At 35.8% G+C, this 26467-nt stretch overlaps 1 protein-coding gene across 17 annotated transcripts in view; it reads right to left on the reverse strand.

Moving 5' to 3' along the window:
- The window catches only part of PPIP5K2 (diphosphoinositol pentakisphosphate kinase 2), a 143640-nt gene that overhangs the window by 46150 nt on the left and 71023 nt on the right, over positions 1-26467 (reverse strand). For all 17 annotated transcript variants that reach the window (XR_006354154.1, XR_006354151.1, XM_043977058.1 and 14 more), the window contains exons 8-19: positions 22980-23141; positions 21054-21175; positions 16782-16883; positions 15716-15802; positions 15039-15114; positions 14842-14951; positions 11414-11499; positions 8980-9105; positions 8668-8789; positions 7302-7484; positions 6736-6877; positions 4155-4378 (exon numbers count right to left, since the gene is read on the reverse strand). Coding sequence is in view for 15 of the 17 variants with exons in the window: in XM_043977058.1 (XP_043832993.1) it covers positions 4155-4378; positions 6736-6877; positions 7302-7484; positions 8668-8789; positions 8980-9105; positions 11414-11499; positions 14842-14951; positions 15039-15114; positions 15716-15802; positions 16782-16883; positions 21054-21175; positions 22980-23141 (1542 nt within the window). In the remaining 2 variants the exon portion in view is untranslated. The remainder of the gene's footprint in view (positions 1-4154; positions 4379-6735; positions 6878-7301; positions 7485-8667; positions 8790-8979; positions 9106-11413; positions 11500-14841; positions 14952-15038; positions 15115-15715; positions 15803-16781; positions 16884-21053; positions 21176-22979; positions 23142-26467) is intronic.

Genomic DNA, 26467 nt, shown 5'->3' on the forward strand with positions numbered 1-26467 from the left:
TTTTTTTCTTTTTTTTTTAATGGGGTAATGAGGGTTAAGTGCCCAGGGTCACACAGCTACTAAGTGTCAAGTGTCTGAGGCCGGATTTGAACTCAGGTCCTCCTGAATCCAGGACTGGTGCTTTATCCACTGCACCACCTAGCTGCCCCCCAATGAATTTCATTTTGGACAAAGTAATGTCAAACAAGTACTTTGCTCAAGCCATACCAGGGCTTTGTAAAGAACCTGAGGGTAGATAAATAGAAATGGGAACCATCTAATAGATGGGATAATTGAACCAATGACATATTTTCAAATCTCATTCTTTTTTAAAAATTTAATTTAATTAAAATTTTTTTTCCAAATTATATGTAAAGATACTTTTTTTGAGTTCCAAATTTTTCCCACCCTCCCTTCTCAAAGCCAAAATGCATGATATAGGTTATACATTACAATCATGTTAAACATATTTCCACCTTAGTCATGTTGTAAGAGAAAAATCAGAACAAAAGGTAAAAAAACACAAGAAAGAATAAAAGCAACAGAAAAGTGAAAATAGTATGCTTCAATCTGCATTCAGACTCCATAGTTGTTTTTCTGAATATGGAGAGCATTTTCCACCATGAGTCTTTTGGCATTGTCTTGGATCACTGTATTGCTGAGAAGAGTTAAGTCTATCACAGTTAATCATCACACAATATTGTTGACAATGTGTACAATGGTCTCTTGGTTCTGCTCATTTCACTCAGCATCAATTCATGTAAGTCTTTCCAGGTTTTTCTGAAATCCATCTGCTTATCATTTCTTACAGCACAATAGTATTCCATTACATTCATATACCACAACTTGTTTAGCCATCAAATTGTATTCTTTTTGGCTTCTCTGCACCATTTGATAATAACCCCTTCCTAAACGCTCTTAACTGTGCTTTTGTGACACTATGCTCTTTCTGTTCTAGTCCTACCTGCCTAGCCATTTCTCATTCTCCTTTAAGAAATATTCATGTAGCACTCTGTAATGATTGGTCAAAAATCCTTTGTAATTTCCATTCATTATACGTCTAGTTCTGTTTTCTTTTCTCTCTGCTAAGGACTAACAGGGTAGCTATTTGCTGACCTAACAAAAACAAAACAGGCCTTCAGGTATCCTGGACAAAAGATACAAATAACCGTGAAAGACTCGTCCCTACCTATTTCTAGTAGTAATTCCTGTCAATTTTGTCCTATCTTGCTTAGTAATTTTACTAGGCAATGAAATTCATAGTAAAAAAGGGATGTAAATGGTTCTGTCATCTTAACATTATTCCATCCATCATGAACAGTGGTCCTATTCCCTGCTCCCTTTTACAAATTTTCCTCTGGGCCCCCAAAAGAATAAGGTAAAGAGTAGGTCTAGACAAAACAGACCCAAAGAGGGATGGCATCAGAAGGCTATCAGTGGGAAAAGGTACAAAGGGTTGAAATACAGCAAGTATCATCTAGTAGATGATTGTCAAGGACACCTTCACTTTTGTAGGAATCTGCATTCAAAAGCTAATCTGCAAACAAAGGTGAGAAGTTTGTCCTTCCTTTTGATTCTCTAAAATACAAAGTTTAGGATTCCTGGGGAAATGTGCTAGGGAGACCACAATTTGTAGAGTTAACTTAGAATTTGGAAACAGAAAGATGGAACCAGGTAAGAGAGCATAGATGTAATATAAAAGTGCTCCATCTGTCCCAAGACACCACAGTCTAGATAGATGAATAGTTAGCTAGAATGTTCAAAATTAATTCTAAAATAAAAACTCTTAAAAAAATCTAATACAAATATTATTAAGGAGTGGACCAATATGTGAATCCAGATTAGGAACATAATGCTAATGTTCAATCCGGGTGATGTGAGGATTGGAATGACACCCCCTGCTGGAGAGATATTGCAGGGAAGCTTCGCCATGAGGAGAAGGCATGTGATTTACAAACCATGTGATTTTAGTGTCTGGAAGTGATCTTTTCTGGGGTTTTGAAGGTCAGTTCAGTGTTAGGAAGTGATGTTTGCTCGTAGGTCCTTTCAATCAAAGTTACTAGCCAATTAGCTTGGAGTTGTGTGTGTGGATGGCCTTTTTCCCTATTTCACAAGAGGTTCTGGGAGTAGCTGCTGAAGCGTTGTTTTTTTTTTGGGGGGGGGGTTCCTGACCTCGGCTTGGGGGGGGGGGTTAGATGCTGAAGTCTATTAGATAGTTAGAAACAGTTAGATTTTTACATCTCTCTCTCTTCACCAACTTCTGATGCACTTTTAGGGGGGGTGGTGTGGGGGCGGGGCAATAAGGGCTAAGTGACTTGGCCAGGGTTACACAGCTAGTGTCAAGTGTCTGAGGCTGAATTTGAACTCAGGTCTTCCTGAATCCAGGGCCAGTACTCTATCCACTGTGCCACCTAGCTGCCCCCTGATGCACTTTTGTTTTGGTTTTGTTTTTTTTTTTTGCGGGGCAATGGGGGTTAAGTAACTTGCCCAGGATCACACAGCTAGTAAGTGTCAAGTGTCTGAAGCTGGATTTGAACTCAGGTACTCCTGAATTCAGGGGCTGGTGCTTTATCCACTGCGCCACCTAGCTGCTCCCCCTGACGCACTTTTAATAAATAGTTAAAAGTCTAAACCCTTGCTAAAGCTTCTAATTTAAAGTGACCACTCATTAGATTTTAGATGTCATAGCTAGAATTTTAGCCCCTTACAGTGACAAAAATCAAACTTTAACAAGAAACTCATAGAAGTTAAATGACTGGCCCATGATCACACAGCTGCTGACTGTCCAAGCCAGGATTTGAACTATTAATGGAGGTTTCAGTTAGGTGGGTTTCGAGGATACACAGATACATTTTATTTGAATTCTTTGGCAACAATCCTATATTACTGTGTTGTAAGAAATGGCAAGAAGGATGGATTAAAAAAACATGGGAAAATTTACAGAAATTAATGTGGACTGAAACAGGCAAACCCAGAAGAACAATTTAAACAATCGCTACAACACTTCAAAGAAAAACTCTTTGAAAGACTTAAAAATTCTGATCAAAGTAAATAACCAACTCTAAAGGACATTGATGAAACATGCTATCCACCTCTTGATATAACTGATGGATATGAGATGGAGAATGAAATAAACATTTTTTGGATATGGCCATCAGGTAGATTTGTTTTTCCTGACTATACCTATTTGTCACAAAGGAGGTTTAAAAAAAAAAAATTTGGTGGGGGAAGAGAGTAATGAGTCATAGTGAAGAGAAAGAAAAGATCATTGGAGTATTATAAAAAAAATACAGTACAGAATAGAAAAAGTCTGAGATGGAGACATGAACAAACAGGATACTTTTTAAAATTGTCATATGCCTTTAAAAATGCAAAATGTTTGCAATAGGAATTTATTGGTTTCGTGTAAAAATACCTTTTCTGTCTTTTGAACATAAAAATATCACTTAATTGTTCTTTTAAATATAAAATAACAAGGTAATTATTTTTAAAATAGTCATTTGTTTGATAAAACAAATATAGAAATTGTTGCAGGTTATTTCCAATATATATTAAACTCTAGAAATAAATTCTAAAACTAGAGTACTTGGAATACAAAATTAAAGAGTTGGTAAACTAATCATGTGGTTGGATAATATGAGAATTTGCTTTGGACTGCTTAAGTACTGGGCACATAGCAGAAACCTGACTATTTGAGTGCTGTTATACAGTGCTCTTTAGTCATTATGCTTATTAATATACTATCTACTTTCTAAAAATAACTTTTTTTTACTTATTCACACTATTTAGCTAACATGAAACAAAAACGTTCAGAATTAGAATTTAATTAAAAACCACAGGGGCAGCTAGGTGGCACAGTGAATAGGGCACTGGCCCTGGAGTCAGGAGTACCTGAGTTCAAATCCGGCCTCAGACACTTAACACTTACTAGCTGTGTGACCCTGGGCAAGTCACTTAACCCTAACTGCCTCACTAAAAAACAAAAAACACCCATGTCAATTATTTATTTTATTTAAGTTGTGGTTACAATTTTATAATATCTACTTAGCTCTACTTATTTTGCTTCATCACTTTAATGATGACACTGGACACAGAAAAATATTTAATTAAACTGAAAAATCTACCTAATAAAATGCCATTTATCTAAAAAGTGATTCTTACATTTCAGTACTTACCTGAGGGATAACAATATCTGCTAATGCCTTTGAAAGTCTGTACAAATCCATTGTATCTTCTAATTTCAAGGAGCCATTATGCTGAACATCATATTTGATACAATCATATATGTCAGGGATTTTACTGATGTCATATTTTCCATTCTTGGTTTTAAAGTCCTTTTCCAACTTGGACCATCGACGTAGCATTAGTTCTAAGGTTTCACTGTGATAAAGTTGGATGTCTAAAACAAGGAAATAAGTTGTCAAACATTTCAATATTCCAAAGTTTAAAAACATCAGGCTAATTAACATACATTTTAGTGATTTAAAAATTAGTCTACAAATCTAAGAAATTAGGAAATTACTGTTACTATCAATTAAAAAAATTAAATGTATTTCTTATATGTGCAAATTAAAATATTTCATTATGAATTGGTTTGTTAAGAACTGTTTACATATATTATCTTTAGTAAAACAAAACTAATTTTTAATTTTGCTTGTAAAGTATTATTTTCTTCAGATTCACTTAATCAAACAAGGTTTGAATAGATACAGTCAAAAGGGACTTCAGGGATCATCCAGCTAACTATCTACTGTACTACCTAATCTGTAAAGTGTTAGAAGTGAAGTAAGGCAGATTTGAGGTCAAATTTGGCCCCAATCACTTATAAGCTATGGGCCAATTATTTAACCTTTGCCTGCCTTATTTCTTCATCTGTAAAATGGGGATAATAACAGCACCTACCTCCCAGAGTTGTTATGAGTACTGTAAGAATTGATTTGGGGACCCCCATTTTTGGCTAAAATTAGAAAGCCATGGGTGCGCCACGCCCAGCATGGCTCCCTCCACCTGCCCCCCCACCCCCACCCCAGGCACCACACAAGCCTCTGGTGTGTTATGGAAAACCTGGGCACACCCTGAGTCCCTCCACCCAGCTGGGGGTATGCAAGGAAAACCTGAGCGCTGGCTCGCTTTGCCAAGTGAGGATGCGCATGGAAACTCCGTGCTTCAGCCAGCCTTGGATGTGGCCCCTAGAGGTGCCAATGAATTAGCCTGGGGTGTGTGTGGGTGGTCGGCCTGAGGTTTCTGAGAGAGAAGGTTTTTTTAAGGGGAGCGGGGGTAGTGAAGGAAACGCAGGGAGATGTAGAAGAGACATCAGAGAAGGTAGAAAAGAGATGGCAAACAAGAGGGGAGCTACCGGGTAATGGTAGAGGATAGACGAGAGGTGAGCGACAAGAGGAGATTAGAAGAAGGGCAGGCGGTGGCTACAGGATAAGCAGCAAGGGGGGGGGTGGGGGGTGGGGGCAGCGGCCAAGTCTGGTGTATCAAGTTCACAGGTCGTATTTCTTGCTTTTCTTTGTCCTTATTTCTACATTTATCTCTAAGTTTATTCTTATCAATAAACCCTGTTTTTTGCTTTTATTGAAAGAAGGCTTTTAAAATCTCGTTTCTTGTTAGTCTGGGAGAAGTAGTTGGGAAGGGGTGTCAGGCCCTTATAGATTGGCCCACATGGGGCTTAATGAACCTGGGGGATTTTAAAACCCCCCTTACAGAATGGAAGCTCCTGCCAGGAGTTTACAGATTGGCAAGGCAGCTAAAAGCTTTCAGTACCAAAGAACATAACATTTATAAAATGTTTTGCAAACCTTAAAGAGCCATTAAAATGGTATATATGTGATGTCTTTTGATTCATGCATAATTTGGATTTAAGTAAGGCAGAGTTACAAGAAGTTGTCAGTCTCCTTTCTTCCAGAGTCATCAAAATCCAGTGGTAAGACAAAAAAGTCAAAATGACAGGCAATGGCTCAGGATGCAGTGAACGACCTTGGCATTTTTTTATATGTTTTTTTATGGCTCAGGATGCAGTGAACAACCTTGGCATTTTTTAATATATTTTTTTATATCTACCCACTCCTAGATGCTCCACCGAGTCTGCTTCTGCCATCTTCATGGCTGCATGTTAAAGCTTCTTGGAGCCATAGGTGAGAAGTGGGTGCTAAGTGAACATCAAAGGTAGAAAGCGCCTTTCATCTTCTCTGACCACCCATACACTCCATTATATAAATGCTAGCTATCATTGCCACCCACCACCACCACCCACCATAGAATTATGGAAAGGATCTTGGAGAACATGTAGTCTAACTTCTCATTTTTTAACATGAAAAACTGAGGCCCAAAGAGATCACACAGGTTACAAGTAGCCCAGTTACAATTAGAATACAGATCTTTTGACTACGGTGCTCTCATCACTGTACTATGCTGTTCTCTTCTAATGTTATTTATGATAAAATTGAGAACAAATGAAGTTATTTGCTCAAGGTCAAATAGTTAAGTGGCAGAGCTGAGCTGGGACCAGAAGTCAAATCTTCTGGTTTCCAGTCAGGTGCTCTTAAAAAAGCAAATCCAGTTTGGCTGTATTTCTTGTACATACGCTTTATATTACAATGCAATTAGTATTTAGAAGGATTGCAGATTTGTAAATTACTAAAGATAAGGATGTTTGTTAAATCAAATTAAAATAGACTTATGAAAGTTATATAATGAATACATGTCTTAAGTTCAAGGGCAAATGCAGGTATTTTGAAACACATTTCTTACCTGATGACTTGGGATCTTCCATTCTTTGTCTGATTTGAGAAGTTAAGCTCTGAATCAAAGAGTAAACTTTGTCACAGGTCTTCACAGGATTTTTAATTAATTGCATTGATTTCATAACAGAAATGCTCCCAGATGGAGTAAGCTGCAGAATGAAGTTGTTTTTTATTTAGTCCCGTCTAAAGCATTTGTTAAAAATAGCATGGGCAAAAAACTGTCAACATGAATGCATATGACAAAAAATTCATATAACTAAGAAGGTTAAGAGTATCCAAAGTACACCAAACTTCCCTGAGGTTGAGTTAAAACACAACATGGATAGGATGTCTAAACAAAAGTTACTAAGGAAACAGTCAATGACTGCATTTCCTCAGCTCAGTAGGCTTTTGCTGACATTGCTAAGGCCTTAAATACAATTTATTCCACTTAACCCACACCTATTTAAAATTTACATCATTTTATCTTTTAAAACACTATAGACATTGGTCACCTTCTCCAAACAGCCATTCTTGAATCCTCCCAATTGATAATAATCTTGACCAACAGAATAGCACATCACAATGTCTCACCTTTTCATAGTCTTCAGGAGTAAAATCTCTATCTTTCTGAAGTATTTCATGAAGTCTTGCTTTCACACGATGCTGGCAACTACTTAGGGAATCACTGTCACTATCCAAAAGTCCATTCATATTTGCACTTTTTACCATTTGGACAAGAATGGGGGTAAGCTCACCTTCTAGAGCCAAAAGTCCCTAAACATAGTAAAATCAATAGAGATAAAAGTATTTAATATACAAAGAAATAGAAAGAGCAATGATATTTATTTTCACCTTCTAAATAATTTTTGTGAGATAAAAGCTAACGATTTTATAGAGGATTGGATTCAGTTATTAGAGAAGTTTATAATCACCTAAGTTTTCAAGTTTAAAGTTTTGAATTTTGAAAATTCTAAAATACTTACATGAACATTAAATTTTTCTTAACTTTTTATATCAGGGATTATCTCAGGGCAAAGGCTAAGGAAGGAATATGTAATGATTGGAATGATGCCACCTACTGGAGACTTGCTGTGGGAAAGCTCCACCATGAGGAAAATGCCTCAGAGGCATTGTGGCTTTTCCTTGGCGTCAGGAAATGACGTTTGCTCATGGGTGCTGCCTATCAAGGCTACCAGCCAATCAACTTGAGGAGCCTCCTATTTTCTGGGAGGAGACAGGAAGGAGGAGAGGGAGCCTGCGCGGAGAGCTCTTGCGTTTTTTGGGTTCCTGACTTGGTGGTGGTGGCGGCAGAGGACTTCACAGGAAATTTGAGGAAAGATAGGAATGCCAGGCTGTTGGAATTCTGTTCTCAATCTTTTTCTTTCTATTTTCCAATAAACCCTTAAAAACCTAAACTCGTTTTATCAGTGATTTTAGTCAGTTTCCCCAAAAACTGGGGGAACAGATTAGAATCCACATTTAGAATCTTAAATTACACAGTTTGGCTGACCACGAAGAGGAAAAGCAGATCCTCGATCTTCTGATCAAGTTTGGTAAGAATTTTTTTTTTCTTCTCTTTTCCTTCCTTATTTGCACATGTGCCTGTCTCTTTAAATTGGGTTTCTCCTTAACGGCTAAGTACCTAGGTTGAGTATATATCTTAACCCTTAAGTACTCTTAGCCTCCTATTTTCAAGCCGTGCTCCCTTTTACAAAATGGACCGGGAATTGCGGAACCAAACAGGACTAAGCCTCTTCTGGCTTTTTACCAGCATTGACTTTCTGTTTAAGTTTGGTCCTTATGAATTCGAATGTTCTATTCCTATTTTAATTTTAATTTTTACTTTTCTTTGTGTCATAGTGTGGAAATTTTTGAATTACAAAAAGGGGATGGAAGATAATACATTTTATATCATTCCAATCATTACAAATAAATGTTTTGAAAAAATTTATGATACCTTTGCAAAAGCTGCTGCAGTCATTTGGACTCGTCCCTCATCAGAAGCATATATTTTGAGGTCATGTCGGTAGGTACTATGTAATCTAAGTAATCCACAACCAGGAAATCCTGCATAGTCACCTAAAAACAGACATTCCAATAATTGTAGCTAAATTTTATCCAATGACTTTTGTATTTTTATAAATATAACTTAAAATATGTCAAAGATTAAACTAGTGAATTTTGCTATAAACCACTTTCAATGAATTTAAGGAAAAGGTAATAAATAGTCTTTAAAAGAAAAGATGATGAAAATACTTGAAAGAATTACCTTGTCCTCCAGGATACATACACCTGAAAGCTCTTCCAAGTTCTTCAGCCTGGACTCTTCCTGCAGGAGTTAATTCTCCTCCCCATTTCAGAACCAAAAGTAAAGATGGTTCTTCTCTTCTACTGTCTTAAAATAACAAAGAAATATAAATATACATATGTATATATATATATATATATACACACATACATACATATACATATATATATATTTTTAATTGGATTAAAATTATTTTCTCAGCCAAATTCTTTCTTTTCTTCAGGGATACAGACTTTAAGGTCTGTTATCTACCTATTGTTCTGCAATATAATTCCTCCTGGAATGCAGAGAAGAGGACCTTTCTATAATCAATGATGGGATATTCTTACAGCAAGTAAGGTTCTAAGATCTGCTTGGTAGATTGAGAAAAAAAATCTGTAGCTGAAATTCTTATACAAAAACCTAATGGAGCAAAGAAACACATGATTTCCCCCAATCCTACAATTCTGGCTTTGTTACACACAAAAAATTTTAATCCTCATAATGAAATGATCTCTTTGAAATGTATATTTTTCTATAAAATGACTAGAAAGCAGCGGCAGCTAGGTGGCGCAGTGGATAGAGCAGGAGTACCTGAGTTCAAATTCGGCCTCAGACACTTAACACTTACTAGCTGACCCTGGGCAAGTCACTTAACCCTAATTGCCTCACTAAAACAAACAAAAAAACAAACAACAACAACAACAAAACTCCAGAAAGTTATGACTAATTTTTTTTTGTTTTTTTTTTGCAGGGCAATGGGGGGTTAAGTGACTTGCCCAGGGTCACAGAGCTAGTAAGTGTCAAGTGTCTGAGGCTGGATTTGAATTCCTGAATCCAGGGCCAGTGCTTTATCCACTGCGCCACCTAGCTGCCCCTATGACTAATGTTTTAACAAATATACAAAGAATTTACACATCTAAGTAAATGTTATATTTCAAAGCTATAATCACCTTGGGATGATATATACCTATTCCAATGTTGACATTGCTTGAAACATTTCTGTATGTGTTTTTGAAATAAGTTTTTAAACCATACAAGAAAATAAGTGGGTTTTTTTAGTATACCTCATTTTTGACCAAAAGGAGAATTATACAGTTTGCTAACCTCTTATTAATCAGATATAGCAGCAAATGAACCCAAACCATTTCTGTAAATCAAATGCTCAAAGGCCAAAGCCCTTTCAGTAGTAAAGAAAAACTCCCATTTACATAGAACTTTGAGGTTTGTAAAATGCTTTTCTCACAATAATCCTATGAAAAAGGTAGAATGTGCCTAATGTTGTCTTGAACAATAGAAGCACTGTTAGACTATACATATTGCTTCCAAAGGAGAACATTCTTTTGGATTTCTAAATTTTAGCATGAATGCATAAATATCTATTGCAATATCTCATGAACATGTCCCTTGTCATGCCAATATGCTCTTCTTCGTATTTCATCTTGTGTATTCTATTTCCTCTTTCCTCTCTTAAAACAAGAGATGTAATATGATATCTCTTTTGGGGGAGAGAATAGTACAGTTTCTATAGCTACAGGATAGAATTAAAGGGAATTAGAGATGGAAGTCCAGGTTCACAATATATGAAAATATGTCAGAGGATAATTTCCCTTTAGTTCATAAACTATATAAGAGGAGCAAACAGGCAATCACATATATATGTGTGTATGCATATTTATGTGTTTTGTGTGTATAAATATTATGTGATATATATTCATCTTAAAGCCAGCATCTTTGTAATTACTAATGCTGAGATCAATCGCAAGACATTCCTAAGGCAATCAAGGCTGTGTGTGTGTGTGTGTGTGTATACACACACACACACACACACACACACATATATAATTTTACTTGTGTACACATAAAATTATATGTGCATGTTATATTTATGCATGTAGATACAACTATATATAATCTACATACATACACATTCATACCCACACACACAACTATACAACTTTTTAAAGGGTGGCAAGGGGGTCTCTAGACCAGTGATTTCACTGATGCAAGGATCTCTTAGGAATGAAAACTCTATCCTCCAAGTTACAGAACTTCTTTGTAACTTCAAGAATTGCTTAGAGTGGGGCTTTTTAAACTTTTTCTACTTGTGATCCCTTTTCACCTGAGTAATTTTTATGCAACCCTGGGTATATAGGTATATAAAATGAGTATACATAACCTTTTACTGTTGCCAAATTTTCCACAACCCCCATATTCAGTTACATGACCCCATATTGGTTTGTAACCCAGAGTTTAAGAAGCTTTGATCTAGAGCACTAATAAATTGAGTAACTTGCAGAGTAGTATGTGTCAGAGGCAGGACTTGAACCTAGGTGTTCTTGATTTTATGTCAAGCCCTTTAGCCACTATGATAAACTGCCTCAACACAAAAAGCTACGTATTAACAATGCCATACCTTCTTCCTCACTAGATGTTTTAGGACAACCATGAGGGAGATAAGTCAATTGGACCTTACGATTTATTCCAGAAAAATGACCATACCTGAAAAATAAAAACAGGAGATTTAGAATGCAGCTGTGGAAAGTCTCAAGTATGTATACACAACTCTGATACACCCCAATGCTGTAAAAATTTTAAATAATTACTGGTCAATAATTACTGAACAACAATTAACAAAATTGCTAGGATGTAGACTTTGACTATTGTTCAAACACATAAAATTAATATCAAAAGAGCAAACAGGAAAATAATGCTTAATAAGTGATTAATATTTATATATTTCAGTCCAAAATATAGTCTTCTTTCCTTGTGTTAACAGTCTGTTAGCTTTATCAAAGGTTCAATTATGCTAAATATTTTCTTTCTTTTCAGATATGGCTAGTGTAGAAATTTATTTTTACAAGACCATACATATATGTATGGACATTTTTTTCCTTGCTTTCTCAATGGGTGAGGGAGTGGAAGCAAGGAGGGAGAGAACTTAGAAATGAAAATTCAATTAAAAAAATAAAATTATGCTAAAAACAGTGACTTAAGAGGGCTGAACCCTGGGAGGTGGAAGTAATTTCAGGAATCTCAGGGACTCAGGTTCAGATAAAGAAGGTAGGTTGGTAGCAACCTACCCAAAAACACAAGAGGAAGATGAAGCTGGCCCTGGCACAAAACTCTAACTAAAGCTGGAGAGATGAGTAAAGCAAAGTAAACACTAATCAGAATGAAAATTATTGAATATCAGAGATTTCCCACAATAGATGAAAAATAACTCCTTAACAAGTACGAGACTCAAAGGGAAAAAATGGATTTTCCACAAAGACTACATGAATATGGTGAAGAATGAAATAAAAAATAAAATGAAATAAAATCTATGAGGAAAGAATTGGAAAGAGAATAAATAATTGAGAAGAGAAAGTGGTAAAGCTTACCAAGGTAACCAACTCTTTAAAAAATAGAATAAAACAAATAAAAATTAATGATTCCATTAGACAGGAAAAGTAGAAAAAAATCTAAAGATTGAAAAAACAGAATAAAACCTAAGATACAAGATGTGGGAAACAACCTGAAAAACAAGTCAAGGAGAGATAATTAAAGAATCAAAAGACTTCCTGAAAACAATTTTTTTTTTAAAGTGAGGCAATTGGGATTAAGTGACTTGCCCAAGGTCACACAGCTAAGTAAGTGTTAAATGTCTGAGGCCAGATTTGAACTCAGGTACTCCTGACTCCAGGGCCGGTGCTCTATCCACTGCACCACCTAGCTGCCCGAAAACAATTTTTCTTTAAAAGAAGTTTACACAAGGCACTTAAAAAAATCATAAATTCCTGAAAACTGTTTGGATTGACTGGCACCAAAGTACAAAATAAAGACAGAAAATACCACATGTTACCTCCTGAAAGTAACTCTCACAATAAAAATAAAAGTCTAAAGTTCTTATGAGAAAAAAAATGACTTAAAACATTCAGAAAAAAAGCAGTTTAAGAAGCAAGGAAACATAATCAGGATCACAAAAGACCTTGTGACTTCTACTAAAAAACAGGAGATTTTGGAATAGAGTATTACAAAAAGCAAAAGATAAAGGAATGCTGCCATGAATAACTTTTTCTGCAAAGTATAATCCTACAGAAGGGAAAATGGAGCCTAAGTGAAAAAGAGGACTTCAAAGCATTTATGATAAAAAGACTAGATATGAGTAAGAAATGTGAAATACAATAATAAAATCCAGATAAATCTAAAAAAGTAAATTTATTTGAGCAATTGTAAGGAGCAATATGATGTTATAGTGCATATATTATAATAGGGAAGAAACAAATGTTCTTTTATAACCATATTTTCAAAATTTTGGGAGTTAAACCAGGGATAATAATACCTGGGAGTGGTCAGCCACAAAGAAAAACAAACTCAGTGATCTTGAAGGGTGATTAAGAGGAGGGGAACTCTCCCCCACACCCCCCCCCACCACAAAGAACTAGAATCTAAGGAGGTACTTGAGACTGTTTCTTTGATAACTAAAGAGTATCTGAACAAACTGTAGGATGGATGTAATAGAACATTACTGTGCTATAAGACATGACAAAAGAAACAATTTCAGAGAATCCTGGGCAGTATGAACTGATGCAGAGCAAAATATGCAAAATTAGATGAACAACTTATATAAGAACAATGTAATATAATGTAATGAATACAATGTAAAAAACAACTCTGAAACACTTAAGAACTCTGATCAATGCAATGACCAACCAAAGGATCTACAAAGGATCTAAGATGAAGTATGTTATTACATACCTCCTATAAAAAAAAAAAAAAGAAGAGATGGACACAAGGTACAAGACTTGTTTTACTTTACTATTGCTTGTTGTTAATATTTTTTTTAATCTTTCTTTCTCTCCATTTTTAAATGGGGAAGAGGAAGATAGCAATAAGTGATGTTAAAAAGATTACTAACATTTTTTAAATGCGCAGAAGAAAACAGAAAGTTCAAGAGTTATCAGAGATAAGCAAGACAGTTCTGAAAATGTGTAGAATTTATTGTGTACTTTAAGAAATGAAATGGAAATTGATCTTTCACATAGAATGATCAGTCCTATGTTTTGTTATGTAGACACATTTGTCTTCTTTTGGTATCTAAATTCAAAATTTAAAAAGAAATTAAAAAACTTAAAGCCGTAAGTGACAACATATCTTTAAAACATAATATCGAGGGGGCAGCTAGGTGGTAAAAAGGATAAAGCACCGGCCCTGGATTCAGGAGGAGCTGAGTTCAAATCTGACCTCAGACACTTGACACTTACTAGCTGTGTGACCCTAGGCAAGTCACTTAATCCCCATTGCCTTGCAACCCCCCCCCTCCCCCGCCCCAAAACAACAACAAAAACCATAATAGTGATCATGGCAATAAGATGAAGGTTTTGATATGCAGAGCTTATAATGCCATCAAAAAGCACTCTAAAGTGAAGATTTAATGAATAATTTTATGCTTTATTAATTTATTCATATTTTATCTAAGTAAAGTCTTCCAGAAAAGTGTATTGGATTAATCAGGATAAAACAGTTAATTTAGCAAATTCATGGTGTAAAAATGCCGGATTTGACATCAAAGGTCTGGTGTTTAAATCCCGGGTCTGTCATTTACTACTACCAGTACAACCCTGAGCAAGTAACTTCTCTCTGGGCCTCAGTTTCCTTACCAGTAAAACGATGAGTCTGGACTACCTGACTTCAAGGTCCCCTCCAGCTGTACATCTATGATTTCACAAACTTTATGTCATATTATTTATCATGTAAAAGGAAGCTTACACTTGAGTTGAAACTCTCAGTTTCTTATGTAAGATTCTCTGAAATGCTTAGTGACTACTAAAAAGCTTATAGGCTACTTCTAAATATACTTACATCTCCAATACAGTTTTTAATTGTTCAAGTTTTGATTTACTTTCTTCAATTTCAGAATCATTATTTTGTCCCAGTTCTATTAAAAGCTGTCGAGCGATATCCAATACTTCCTAAAAAATAAATTAAGGCATATAAATATTTATGTAACAGTTGTTATATAAATTAAAAGACCAGAAAAAAAGGTCAAATAAACTTGCCTGTAATTGTTTTGGCTTTTTCAGTTTTAATTTCCCAGTTTTATAGCCATCATAGTTTTCAAAAAGATCAAAAAATCTTTTAAGAGAAGACAAAGAATTATTATTAGTTGAACAACAAAAAAAGTCTATTTTAACTTGAAAAAATGTATGCCCCCTTTAATGCTCTCAAACTAATATCCAAGAAATTACTTTAAAATTTTTCTCTCATTATGGAAATCAAATGTTTTATAATATGGAATATATAAACAATCCTTAAACAGTTTCTAAACTGAGGTTATTATATTAATAAAATGACTGCTTAAGCAATTCTCCTTGAATGCTCATGTTTTCAAATTTTATTATCTCCCAATACTAGGATAAGTTGCAGAAATTTCTACATCTGGTTATTCTATTCTGCAGAACACTGAAGGCAATAAGAAGAGTAAGTTCAAGAATACTAGAACAAAAGATAGTTGAGATTATTTCTTAGTCACTTCTGAATATTTTCCATTTTTTAAGATTCTGATAAAACTAAAGTTTTAAATGGGAATTTTTTTTACATATTGGAAAGTTTTAAATATAAATTGTAAAGAATCTATAGGAAAGGAAAAGTCAGTGAACAAAGCAAACTAAGTAAGAGCTAAATGTTAATTAATCGAGTCAAGAGTCTTGAGTGTGACAAATTATTTATAACTTACTTTTGGTGTCTCACTTCCATTTTCATTTTCTGTTTTGGTGTCCGATCTCCATGACGTATAACCGCTATAACACACCTAAGTTCCATCCTGAAAGAGAAAAATATGTACTTAGTTTCATTAATTTAAAATTTACATTGCAAATTTTAGGTTTAAACAAGTTATATACATGTGTTTAGAGCTATCAAATGTTAAAGAGATAATCCCCAACAAATTTGAAAAATATTACTTAACTATGGAGCATGAGACATTAAGCTATACAAGAATACTTCTGCACTTCTCTCAATGAAGTGATTTCACAAAAAAGAGGATGATCTTGAGAATTCACTTCTGTTTTGTAGGTTAAAAAAAATTTAGTGTACAAGAAGACCCTGGATCACAATGAAATCTGTTAAATAGCAGAGATTATAATGAAGTTAAAATGTATGAGGAGCTTGCAATTTCACCAGAGTAACAATAAAAAGTATTTATAAATTTAATGGCCAAAGAGAAAAGTTTTAGAAATGGTATACACCAAGATTAAAAAGTCAAATTCATTTTATTATGAATTGGAACTGTTGTTCTAGTCTGAGACTCCCTATAATTCCATGACCAATATATTTAACACACTCATTATATTCTACACACTCAACATACTCTACAACAAAGTATACCCCTTTAGCTAGTGTATATGATTTATTCTAAACCTCTATCCACCACTCATCATTTGCTCTAAAACTACTTGAATAGAAACCCATAAACTATGTATTTCTATTTTAGATTTTAACAATAACAGTTGATAGTTATAGGATGCTTTGAGGTTCAAAAAGGTTTTATATACACACAAACACACACACATACACACAGAGTCTCATATGAATATCAACTAAGTGCTACAGATTATTATCAGCATCCCCACCTTAAAGATAAGAATGGTGCTCAGAGAAGTTGTTTACTTTTCCAGGGTCACCCAGCTGGTGTGACATTTGTCAAAGTTCAGATTTTTAACCTAGGTCTTCTTAACTCCAAGTCCAAGTACTCTATCCTCTGTGATATATTGTCATGAAAATAATAAATAATAAAAACTTACATAGTTCCAGATGTTGTTGGTACAATTGGAATATCTTCAGCTTCTAATGGTATTGACCAGGGGATATGAAATTGTGGAGCAAGCTCTCGCATTATAATGTTGCTTAAAAACACACACACACGCACACACAGACAAAAAAGATCAATATATTTTATATTTCAAAATTGAACAGAAAACAGTATAAAAATGTCGATTCTAAAAATCTTTATCAAATTGCCATTTATAGAAAGACTTCAAAATTTGAGAAAATGGCTCCCCCAAATCTTGTTACTTATACAGAGTTTAAACTAAGTTTAAGATATCTATTGGACATCCAGTTTGGATTTCTGAAAGGCAGACGGAGATATAAGATTGGAGAAACGACACAGTACCCAAGGAACCAGGAACATATTATGCTTGCTGTATTGTACACACATCTTATAAGTTGTAAGGTCTGTAGGATGGGGGTGGAGGGGAAGGAGGGAATGTCTTTTTCATCTTTGCATCACATATTGCATATGCTTATTGATTTACAAAAGAAATGTTTAAAAAGCAATAGATATCTAATTAGGATTATCAGATTCTTTGTTATGACTTAGTTTCTCAATCACTGGTTACTCTAAGTGTTAAAATAATGCTACCAGTTCACTGTCAACTCATAAAAAGCTATTCCAAATTTTTCAAAGCCAATGGTTTCATTCTTAGAAATAAAGGGCATCTGAAAGGCCTAAGAATTGAAAAAAAAAAAGTAACTCTTAGTAGTTTAAAAAGTATACCACATGTTTTCAAGCACTTGCAATTACTTAAAAATTACATTTTATAAATATCCTAGCTTTTAATGATGAGATTTAACAGCCAGATAGCAAACATCCACCTAACTAATTTTATCTGTTGTTTTTAAACACATTTAACCTACAAATGAGAAGCAACATGGATTACCAAATAAAGGACTGGCCTAAGAGTCAGGAAGAAAGGGTTCAAGATTTCCTTCTGAAACCCATTATCTGTGCAACTATGGGTGAGTCACAACCTCAGGTAATTTTCTAAGCCTCTAAGTTGCTGCTCTGCATCAGTGAACTAATTAATTTGACAAGCATTTATAAGATGCCTACTATTTTCCTTTCAGGCAATATACTAAGTGTTTTTGCTGTTGTTTACTCTGGAATTGATTGTGATTCATAAGAGATACTGGCAAAGACAAATGCCCAACATGGCCTGCTCACATCAAAGAAGGCACTGTGCTCTATGAGCAAACAGAATTTCAGTAGCTTTAAAGAAACCTGAAGTGTGCAAATTTATTTATGGCCAACCTGTGGTTGAGCCTTCTGAGCTCATATTGGTCTGATCAGCCACAGTCGTTTACACTGTACCTTGACCCCAACACAGCAAAGTCATTTTGGTCATCTTAGAGCATGAAGGACAAAAACCAACAACCGACCAACCACACTGAGTGTTAGGGATACAAAGATGAAAATGAAACATCTATCTTCAATTAGTCTATATTTTATTGGAGGTGGGGGTGGAAAAGAGTAGAGAAAAATATAAACATGTATAAGAAAAAACACCCAAAGTAATTTTTGAGGGAAGGGCCCTAGCAACTGTGAGGATTAGGTCAAGCTTCATACAGGAGTTGACATATGAGGACATGAAGGAAGGTAGGGATTCTATGAAACAAAGGGGAAAAGAGCACTCCTATTTCAGATCAGGAGAGGTTAGGACTCGTTATCAAGATAATCTGCAGAGATGATAATTGAACTTATAAGTAAGTGGGAGAATACAGACAACAAAAGGGAAAATCCAGGGCAAATCTGTGGGAGATACTCACAATTAGTAAGAATTACATGGATCTAAAGAGTCAGCAAAGAAAACTGAAAAATGGCCAGAATAACCAAGAGAGAATAGTGTCACAAAAAAGCAGAGAGAGAAGACACCTATGAGGAAAATATAGTCAACAATATCAAATGCCACAGAGAAGTCAAGAAGGGTAAAGACTGAAAAAAGGTCAACTAGATTTTTTAATTAAGAGATCACTGGTAACTTTAGAGAGACTAACTCATTCAGTTAAATGAGTAGGTCAGAAGCTAGGTTTAAGAGGGTTTAGAAGACTGAGAAGAATGGAGTATAGATGGTTTTTTCAAGTTTAATTGAGAAGGAAAGAAAAGGCAACAGCCAGTCCAGATGAGGTGATGAACACCTGAATTAAGGTGGTAAACACAAATGGAAATATGGGATGAATGTAAAAGGTATGGAGCTAGAATCAACAAAACTTGGCAACTGATTAAATGGTTAAGAAGGGAAAGGGAAGAACAGTTATTGCAAGGTGATTAAACTGGGTTTAGTAGGAACAATATCTACCAATGTCCCTCTAGCAGACTAGGCTAGGACTTTATTTTTTTCCCCACCAAAGTCAAGGAAACCGTGTCTGAGGATTGAGTGATCCAGGGAGATAAAGGTCTGGCTACTGGTGTGGTTACCTAGCTATCTATGGGCACTGAAAAGAATAACCTATAAGGAGTCAGTGATCTTTAGCTGGTTGTAGGGCCAAGAGAATTATTATACCCTGAACTTCTTAGAAGACAGCTCCCTCAATGGAGATGAAGGGGATCTGTGTATAACTGAGCCAAGTACTGTATCATTTTCAAGTTGTGACTAAGTAAATCTTTTATTAACTAATAAATGTTCCTGGGGGCAGCTAGGTGGTGTAGTGGATAAAGCACCTGCCCTAGATTCAGGAGGACCTGAGTTCAAATCCATCCTCAGATACTTGACATTTACTAGCTGTGTGACCCTGGGCAAGTCACTTAACCCTCATTGCCCTGCGAAAACAAAACAAAACAAATGCTCCCTGGGGCACAGCTAGGTGGCAAAGTAGACAGAGTAAAGAGCTGGAGTTAGAAGACTACTCTTACTGAGTTCAAATCCTGCCGTAGACACTAGCTGTGTGACCTTGGACAAGTTACTTAATCCTGTTTGTCTCAGTTTCCTCATCTGTAAAATGAGCTGGAGAAGAAAATGGCAAACCACTCATATCTTTGCTAAGAAAACCCCAAAAGGGGTCATGAAGAATTGGACACAACAGAAAAACAACTAAACAAAAAAATGTCCATGAATTTTCTAAGTCTCAAACGTGAACTACTATACTAACTTGAGGTAGGCCTGGCCTACAACAAATGGGTATCAGGAAGGATGGTAGTGCCCAAGACAGAAAAAAGGAATTGGGTGGATGTGGGGAAAGGATAAGAATTGTTTTGGATATGCTTAGTTTAAGATACCTAAGGGACAGTCTAGTGGAGAAGTCTAATAGGTAGCTGGTAATGGACTAGAGTGGCATCCAGGAGAGAAATGAAAGCTAGATATGACAATCTGTAAGTCAGTCATTTGAACAGACAATAGCTGAATCCATGGAAGCTGATAAGATTATTAAGAAAATAGAGGGGCGGCTAGGTGGCACAGTGGATAAAGCACTGGTCCTGGATTCAGGAGTACCTGAGTTCAAATCCAGCCTCAGACACTTGACACTTACTAGCTGTGTGACCCTGGGCAAGTCACTTAACCCCTGTTGCCCTTAAAAAAAAAAAAAAAAGAAAATAGAGAAGTGGGCCCAGGACAGAGCTAAGGCAAGCTTTGTCTGCATTAAAAGAATCATAGTTTACAGGAATAAAGAGGTGATAGTCTCTCTGTATAATTACATCTAAGTGGCAAGAGGAGGCTTAGAAGTGCAAAAGAGACTGAGAAGTAATATTCGAACAGGTAGAAAACCCCAAGCAGGAACAGTGACATGAAAACTGAGGGGAAAAAAAGTCACCAGAAGAATGGAGAAGTCAACAATGTCAAATGCTTTGGAGATGTCAAGAAGAACATGGAAAAAACAATGGATTTAACAAAATATAGGTGATTGGTGACTTGGGAAAGGGCAGTTTTAGTTGAGTGGTAAGAAGAGAAACCAGACTGTAATATGTTGAGAAGTTCTCAGCACAGTGTTCTTCATATAGTAGATCCTTAATTTTATTTAACTGAATTACAACGTTTAAGGAATCAAAATAGAATGACATTTATTTCATAGTAAATCTATACTGCATAACTGAAATTTCATTAATCAAGGAGCCATTCTGTATCTTGCAGTATCTCAGAGTTAACTATTATGAAGATCAATTATAATTGTACAGCATGCCAAAAACCATTCTTGTTACTTGAGCTTTCTAGTTATTACCTAATTGAATAAATAACAGTACACTGTAACATTAGCTATATTTAAGGGGAAAAAGGATGAACAAAAATGCAACACATTCTTACCCAAGTATTTTTGCACAGTCATCATAATATTTCATAGAATTCTTCACAAAACTGAAGCCATTGACATCACAGACATAGGATTGTCCATTGGCACGTAACAAATCAAAGCCACAAACCGTTTGCTATTAAAATTAAATTTAAAACTCTGAGCTCAAATGTTATAATTCTAATAATAAACAGAAACATTTTAATCACTAGTAGATTCCCACCTTCATTTCTGTAAGTTCAATGTCTTGTGATAACATAACAAGTAGTGAATGCTCAAATGTACATCATAAAATTATTTATTTGCCATTTCAGAAAAAAAAAATTGCTCATCTTCAATTAAGGTTAGCTAAAGTGGCATGACTGATTTTTACTCTTTGACAATCCTTGTATACTAAAGCATGTAGAACAATGAACCTTAAAGCTTGTTTGGGCTAGCAAAGTCTGCAAAAAAAAAAAAGTTAATTTAAGAAAAACTTTTAACATTTTTAGTGAAAGTAAAAGGTGTTTTTTTTTTCAAAAGGACATACTGAGATATAGAGATCTTTTTGACCTGAGTCAAAAATAGCAAGTCTTTAATTATTGTTCTCTAAAAAGAAGAAATTTTCAGAATAACAAATCTCAGGATGAGCAGCATTTTATGGAATCTTAAAGTTGGAAGGGGCTTCAGAAGCTACCACCCACTACCTACTAAATCATTCCATTCCTCTTTGAGATAGAACTGAATTGCTAGCAAATGTTTTCTTATGTTAAGCTGTAAAGGTATCTCTTTGTATCTTCTAGCTTACTAGGGACAAGCAGAACAAACCTAATACTTGTTCTACAAGAGAGCCCCTTAAAACGCTTGAAGGTGGCTAATCGTTTTCTTTCCCACTTAATTCCAGGTCATCTCTTCTTTAGGCTAAATATTCTCATCTTAGTTGCCTACGGCTCAATGGCATAGAGAGTTATAGTATATTAGAATTAGTAAGTACTTTAGTGGCCATTTAGTCTAAAGCACAGCTGACAGACTGCCCAATAAGTGGTCCATATAGCTTTTGCTTGAAGACCTACAGGGAGGAGGAACTCACTACCTCCTACAGCAGCCTGTTCAGCTTTTAGGAAGTTTTAATTGTTAGCATGTTTGTTTGTTTTTTCTCTGACATCAACCCTAACTCTGTCTCTGTGAAAATTCTACCTATTGCTCACAGTTCTGTTCTTTGAGGTCAAATAGAATTATATAGTTTTTCTTCCAGGTGGCAGCTCTTAAATTATTTGAAGACAGCAACCATGTTGCTCTTGAGTCTAATCTTCCATAAGCTAAATGCCTTCAGTTTTTTCATATGATCTTCATATAGCATTTGAAACTTCCATCCAATGGGAAATAAACACCTGATGTGATCATGTGTCATAATTATCCCTGGGGAACTGAAGTGGATAGAAAAGCATGAATTCATTCTCAGAGGAGGAATTTCCTGCTCTTCTACATTACATCAAATATCATTTAAGTTTGGCACACTTTTAGTCAAAGCTCCTTTTGTAATCATAAGAATACTGGTGTATGTATATAAAACTACTATACTTTGTCCTCAGTATAGCAAATGTAAAAATGTTGCTTAAATGGCAGAATGAAAAATTTCAACTCATTATAGTTAGGCTAATTATTTGCTTAGCAAATGATAATTTTAGCCAAAATCCTACCTGCAGCATAATAAATACTGAGGTAAGAGGGATCCAAGTTAATAAGGTTTCAATGAAAAATTGAAAGAAGAAGAGGTAAAGGAATTGATAACAATGAGCTTTTGAAAGTTAAACGGGTATTATCGTTCACGGGTGAAGCATACATTTTTCAATTTATGTTACCACTTACAACTCCAAATACACATCCAATAAAAAAAATATTATTACAAAATACTTCATTAACTGAGTTTCTACATTTTTAAATGCTTCATTTCATTTTACCTTAAATGCAAGGCAGACTTTCCAAGCAATTAACTTCTCTCTAGCATTGAGGATAACAGGATATCTGACTTCCTTCCCTTCACTATCACGTTCTACTTTGCCATCAAGTGCAGGGGATTTCCGTGCTTCAGCATGGGCATAATCTGGACCTACTGTGTATACCTTTAGAAAATATTAGGAAAAGTCAGTGGATAACTTATGGAAATAATCAACAACAAAAACTAGCACAGAACAGTTGTTCCCCATAAAATAGACACATTTCTGAAAAACTGCAATAAAATTTTATCATAAATGTATGGGGGGGAGGGGCGAGGGCAGCTAGGTGGCACAGTGGATAAAGCATTGGCCCTGGATTCAGAAGGACCTGAGTTCAAATCTGGCCTCAGACACTTAACGTTTACTAGCTGTGTGACCCTGGACAAGTCACTTAACTCTCATTGCCCCGAAAAAACCAACCAAATAAATAAATGTACCAGGGAAGCATGTTATTTAAAGTACTAGTAAAAGCAGAAATAAAGTAACTTTATAAAAAAGTGAAGAAAGGTAGCTCCTCTCCTATTTATATATCTAGGCTTCCTAAATAAACATACAAATGGCTAACTATACATATCTAAGGACAATACTACTAATTTTCTCATTTTTCCCTCCTATTTCCCTTTTTGATAGGTTAGTTTTTGACAGAAGAGAGAAACTAACTTTTACATTTTCCTTCTCTTCATTCTACCCATAATTATCCAGCCAAGTGGGGAACAATCCTAGACCCCTATCCAATATCTAACATCAAACCTGGAGGGTTCTTTGCTGGTTTTTTGCTCAGTTTTGCTAGGTAGGTGATTCTTGGTTGTAATCCCAATTGCTTTGGCCTCTGGAATATCATATTCTATGCCCTCCAGTCCTTTGATGTAGAAGCTGCTAGATCTTGTGCTATCCTGACTGGGGCTCCACAGTACTTTAATTCTTTCTTTTTGGCAGCTTGCAATATTTTCTCTTTGACCTGAGAGCTCTGGAATTTGGCTATAATATTCCTAGGATTATTCCTTTTGGGATCCCTTTCTGGAGGTGATCAGTGGATTATTTCAATTTCTATTTTACCTTCTGTTTCTAGAATATCAGGACAATTTTCCCTAAGAATATCTTGGAAGATGATGTCTAAGCTCTTTTCTTGATCATGGTTTTCAGGGAGACCAATAATTTTCAAATTACTTGCCTGGACCTATTTTTCAGGTCAGCAGTTTTCCCAAGAAAATATTTCACATTGCCCTCTATTTTTTATTCATTTAGATTTGCTTTATTGTGTCTTGGTTTCTCATAAAGTCACTAGCTTTCATTTGTTCAATCCTAATTCTTAGGCAATTATTTTCGTCAGAGAACTTGTGTACCTCCTTTTCCATTTGGCCAATTTGACTTTTCAAGCTCTTGACTTTTTTCTCATGTCTTTCCTGCATCACCCTCATTTCTCTTTACATTTTTTCCTCTACCTCTCTAACTTTATCTTCAAAGTCCTTTTTGAGCGCCTCTATGGCCTGAGACCAATTAATATTTTTCTTGGAAGCTTTGGATACAGGGGCCCTGATGTTGACATCTTCCTCTGAGGGTGCACCTTGATCTTCCTTGTCACTGAAGAAACTTTCTATGGTCCTCACCTTTCTCTGTCTGCTCATCTTGCCTTTCTTTTACTTGACTTTTAGCTCCTTAAAGTGGGGCACTGTTTCCAGGCTGCAGTATCCCAAACTTCAGGAGGTCCCAGGTGGTATGATTTAAGGAGGATCAGGTTCTTCACTTGCCTGACTTGTTCCCTGGTCCTTAGATGACCCCAGACCAACTTGCTAATCAACCAGCTTTGTGTGTTGTGGTTGTCAGCTCTGAGGAGACTGTGTCCCTCTCTCACCTGAGCCACTGCTACTCAAGCATACCTCCTGGTTCCCAGCAGGGATGAAAAACCCAAGTTCTGCCTCAGCATCAGCATAGACCCCTGTAGTCTCCCTCCTACCAAGGGCTCAGCCCTCTCACCAGACTGTGAGCTTAGTTCCAGACGACAGTGGTACTTCAGCTGATTCAGAGGCTCTGGGGTCTCCTTCTCTGGTGAGGCCTTCCTGGGACTAGATCTGTGTCAGGGTGACTGTGGAATTGGGCTCCACTCCTGTATCAGCACAGCAGCTCCCTCCTTCTGACCTTCCAAGCCGTTCTTGTTTAGAAGATGATTTCAACACATTTTTCTGTGGGTTTTGCTGCTCCGGGAATTGTCCTATGGCATTATTTGGATTTTTTTGGAGTGATCGTGTCATGAGTTTGAGAGCTCACTGCCTTTCCTCCTCCATCTTGGTTCTGCCCCACAAGTCTTTGCTGTTTTTTTTTAATATACTAAATTCTTCACTCTAGTTCCTATTGAAAATGTATACAGGATCAGAAGCAGCCTAGGTTTTGCATCCTGCCTCTGATATCCAATACCTATGTGATTGTGCATAAATCTTTTAGCCTCTCTGAGTGTCAGTTATCTTATGTAAAAAGGAGATGATAGGACTGCAAAATTTCAAAGCTGAAAGAGACTTCAGTCATCATCCAGTTCAATTTATACCTTTAAAAAAAGAATCACCCCTACAATACAGTAAGCAGTCATCAAGTTTTTGCACAAAGATCTCAAGTGAGGATGAACTCAGTACCTTTGGAAGCAACCTATTCCGCTTATGGATAGCTCTAATTGTTAAGATTTCTGACATCAAGCCCAAATTTGCTCCTCATATGGCATGAACTCAAGGTCTTTATTATACTACCTGGCATAGACTATTGGGGAAATATATGGATCTGGAAATTTGTTAGCTGTGTGGTCTGAAGCCAAGTTATCTCAGATTACTGATCTGTTAGCTGTATAAAAATGGTGCCTACCAGAAATGTAATAATTTATTGTATTAGAAATATGGTTTAGAAAAATGACTTCTTCTTTGATTTTCTTGGGTTATAGATTTAATTATTAAAGTGATATATTTTAAAAAACCTCTTTAGAAATATAAAAGACTGGGGCAGCTAGGTGGCACAGTGGATAAAGCACCGGCCCTGGATTCATGAGGACCTGAGTTCAAATCCGGTCCAGACACCTTACACTTACTAGCTGGGTGACCCTGGGCAAGTCACTTAATCCCCACTGACCTGTCAAAAAAAAAGAAAGAAATATAGAATACAAACAGTTTGAAGTTAATTAGTTTGAGATTTAATTTTAGTTGAGAACTACAAATTACATGAATACTTCGTTGTCACTATCTGAATGGTTGCTGTCTGTGAGGTGGCTAAAATCCTAGCTATACTGTCTAAAAATATAATGAGTGGTCACCAATGAATTAGAAGCTGTAGCAAGAGTTTAGACTTTTAAGCATTTATTAAGGAGCATAAGAATTTGGTGAGGAGAGACAAAGAGGCCAAGGTGCCTACATCTATCTATCACAGGGAGCAACCATCTCATCTCCAGACTCATGCCCCACGAGGTCCTGGTGAAA

This window comes from Dromiciops gliroides, chromosome 1 (assembly GCF_019393635.1).
Source record: "Dromiciops gliroides isolate mDroGli1 chromosome 1, mDroGli1.pri, whole genome shotgun sequence".
Lineage (NCBI taxonomy): Eukaryota > Metazoa > Chordata > Mammalia > Microbiotheria > Microbiotheriidae > Dromiciops > Dromiciops gliroides.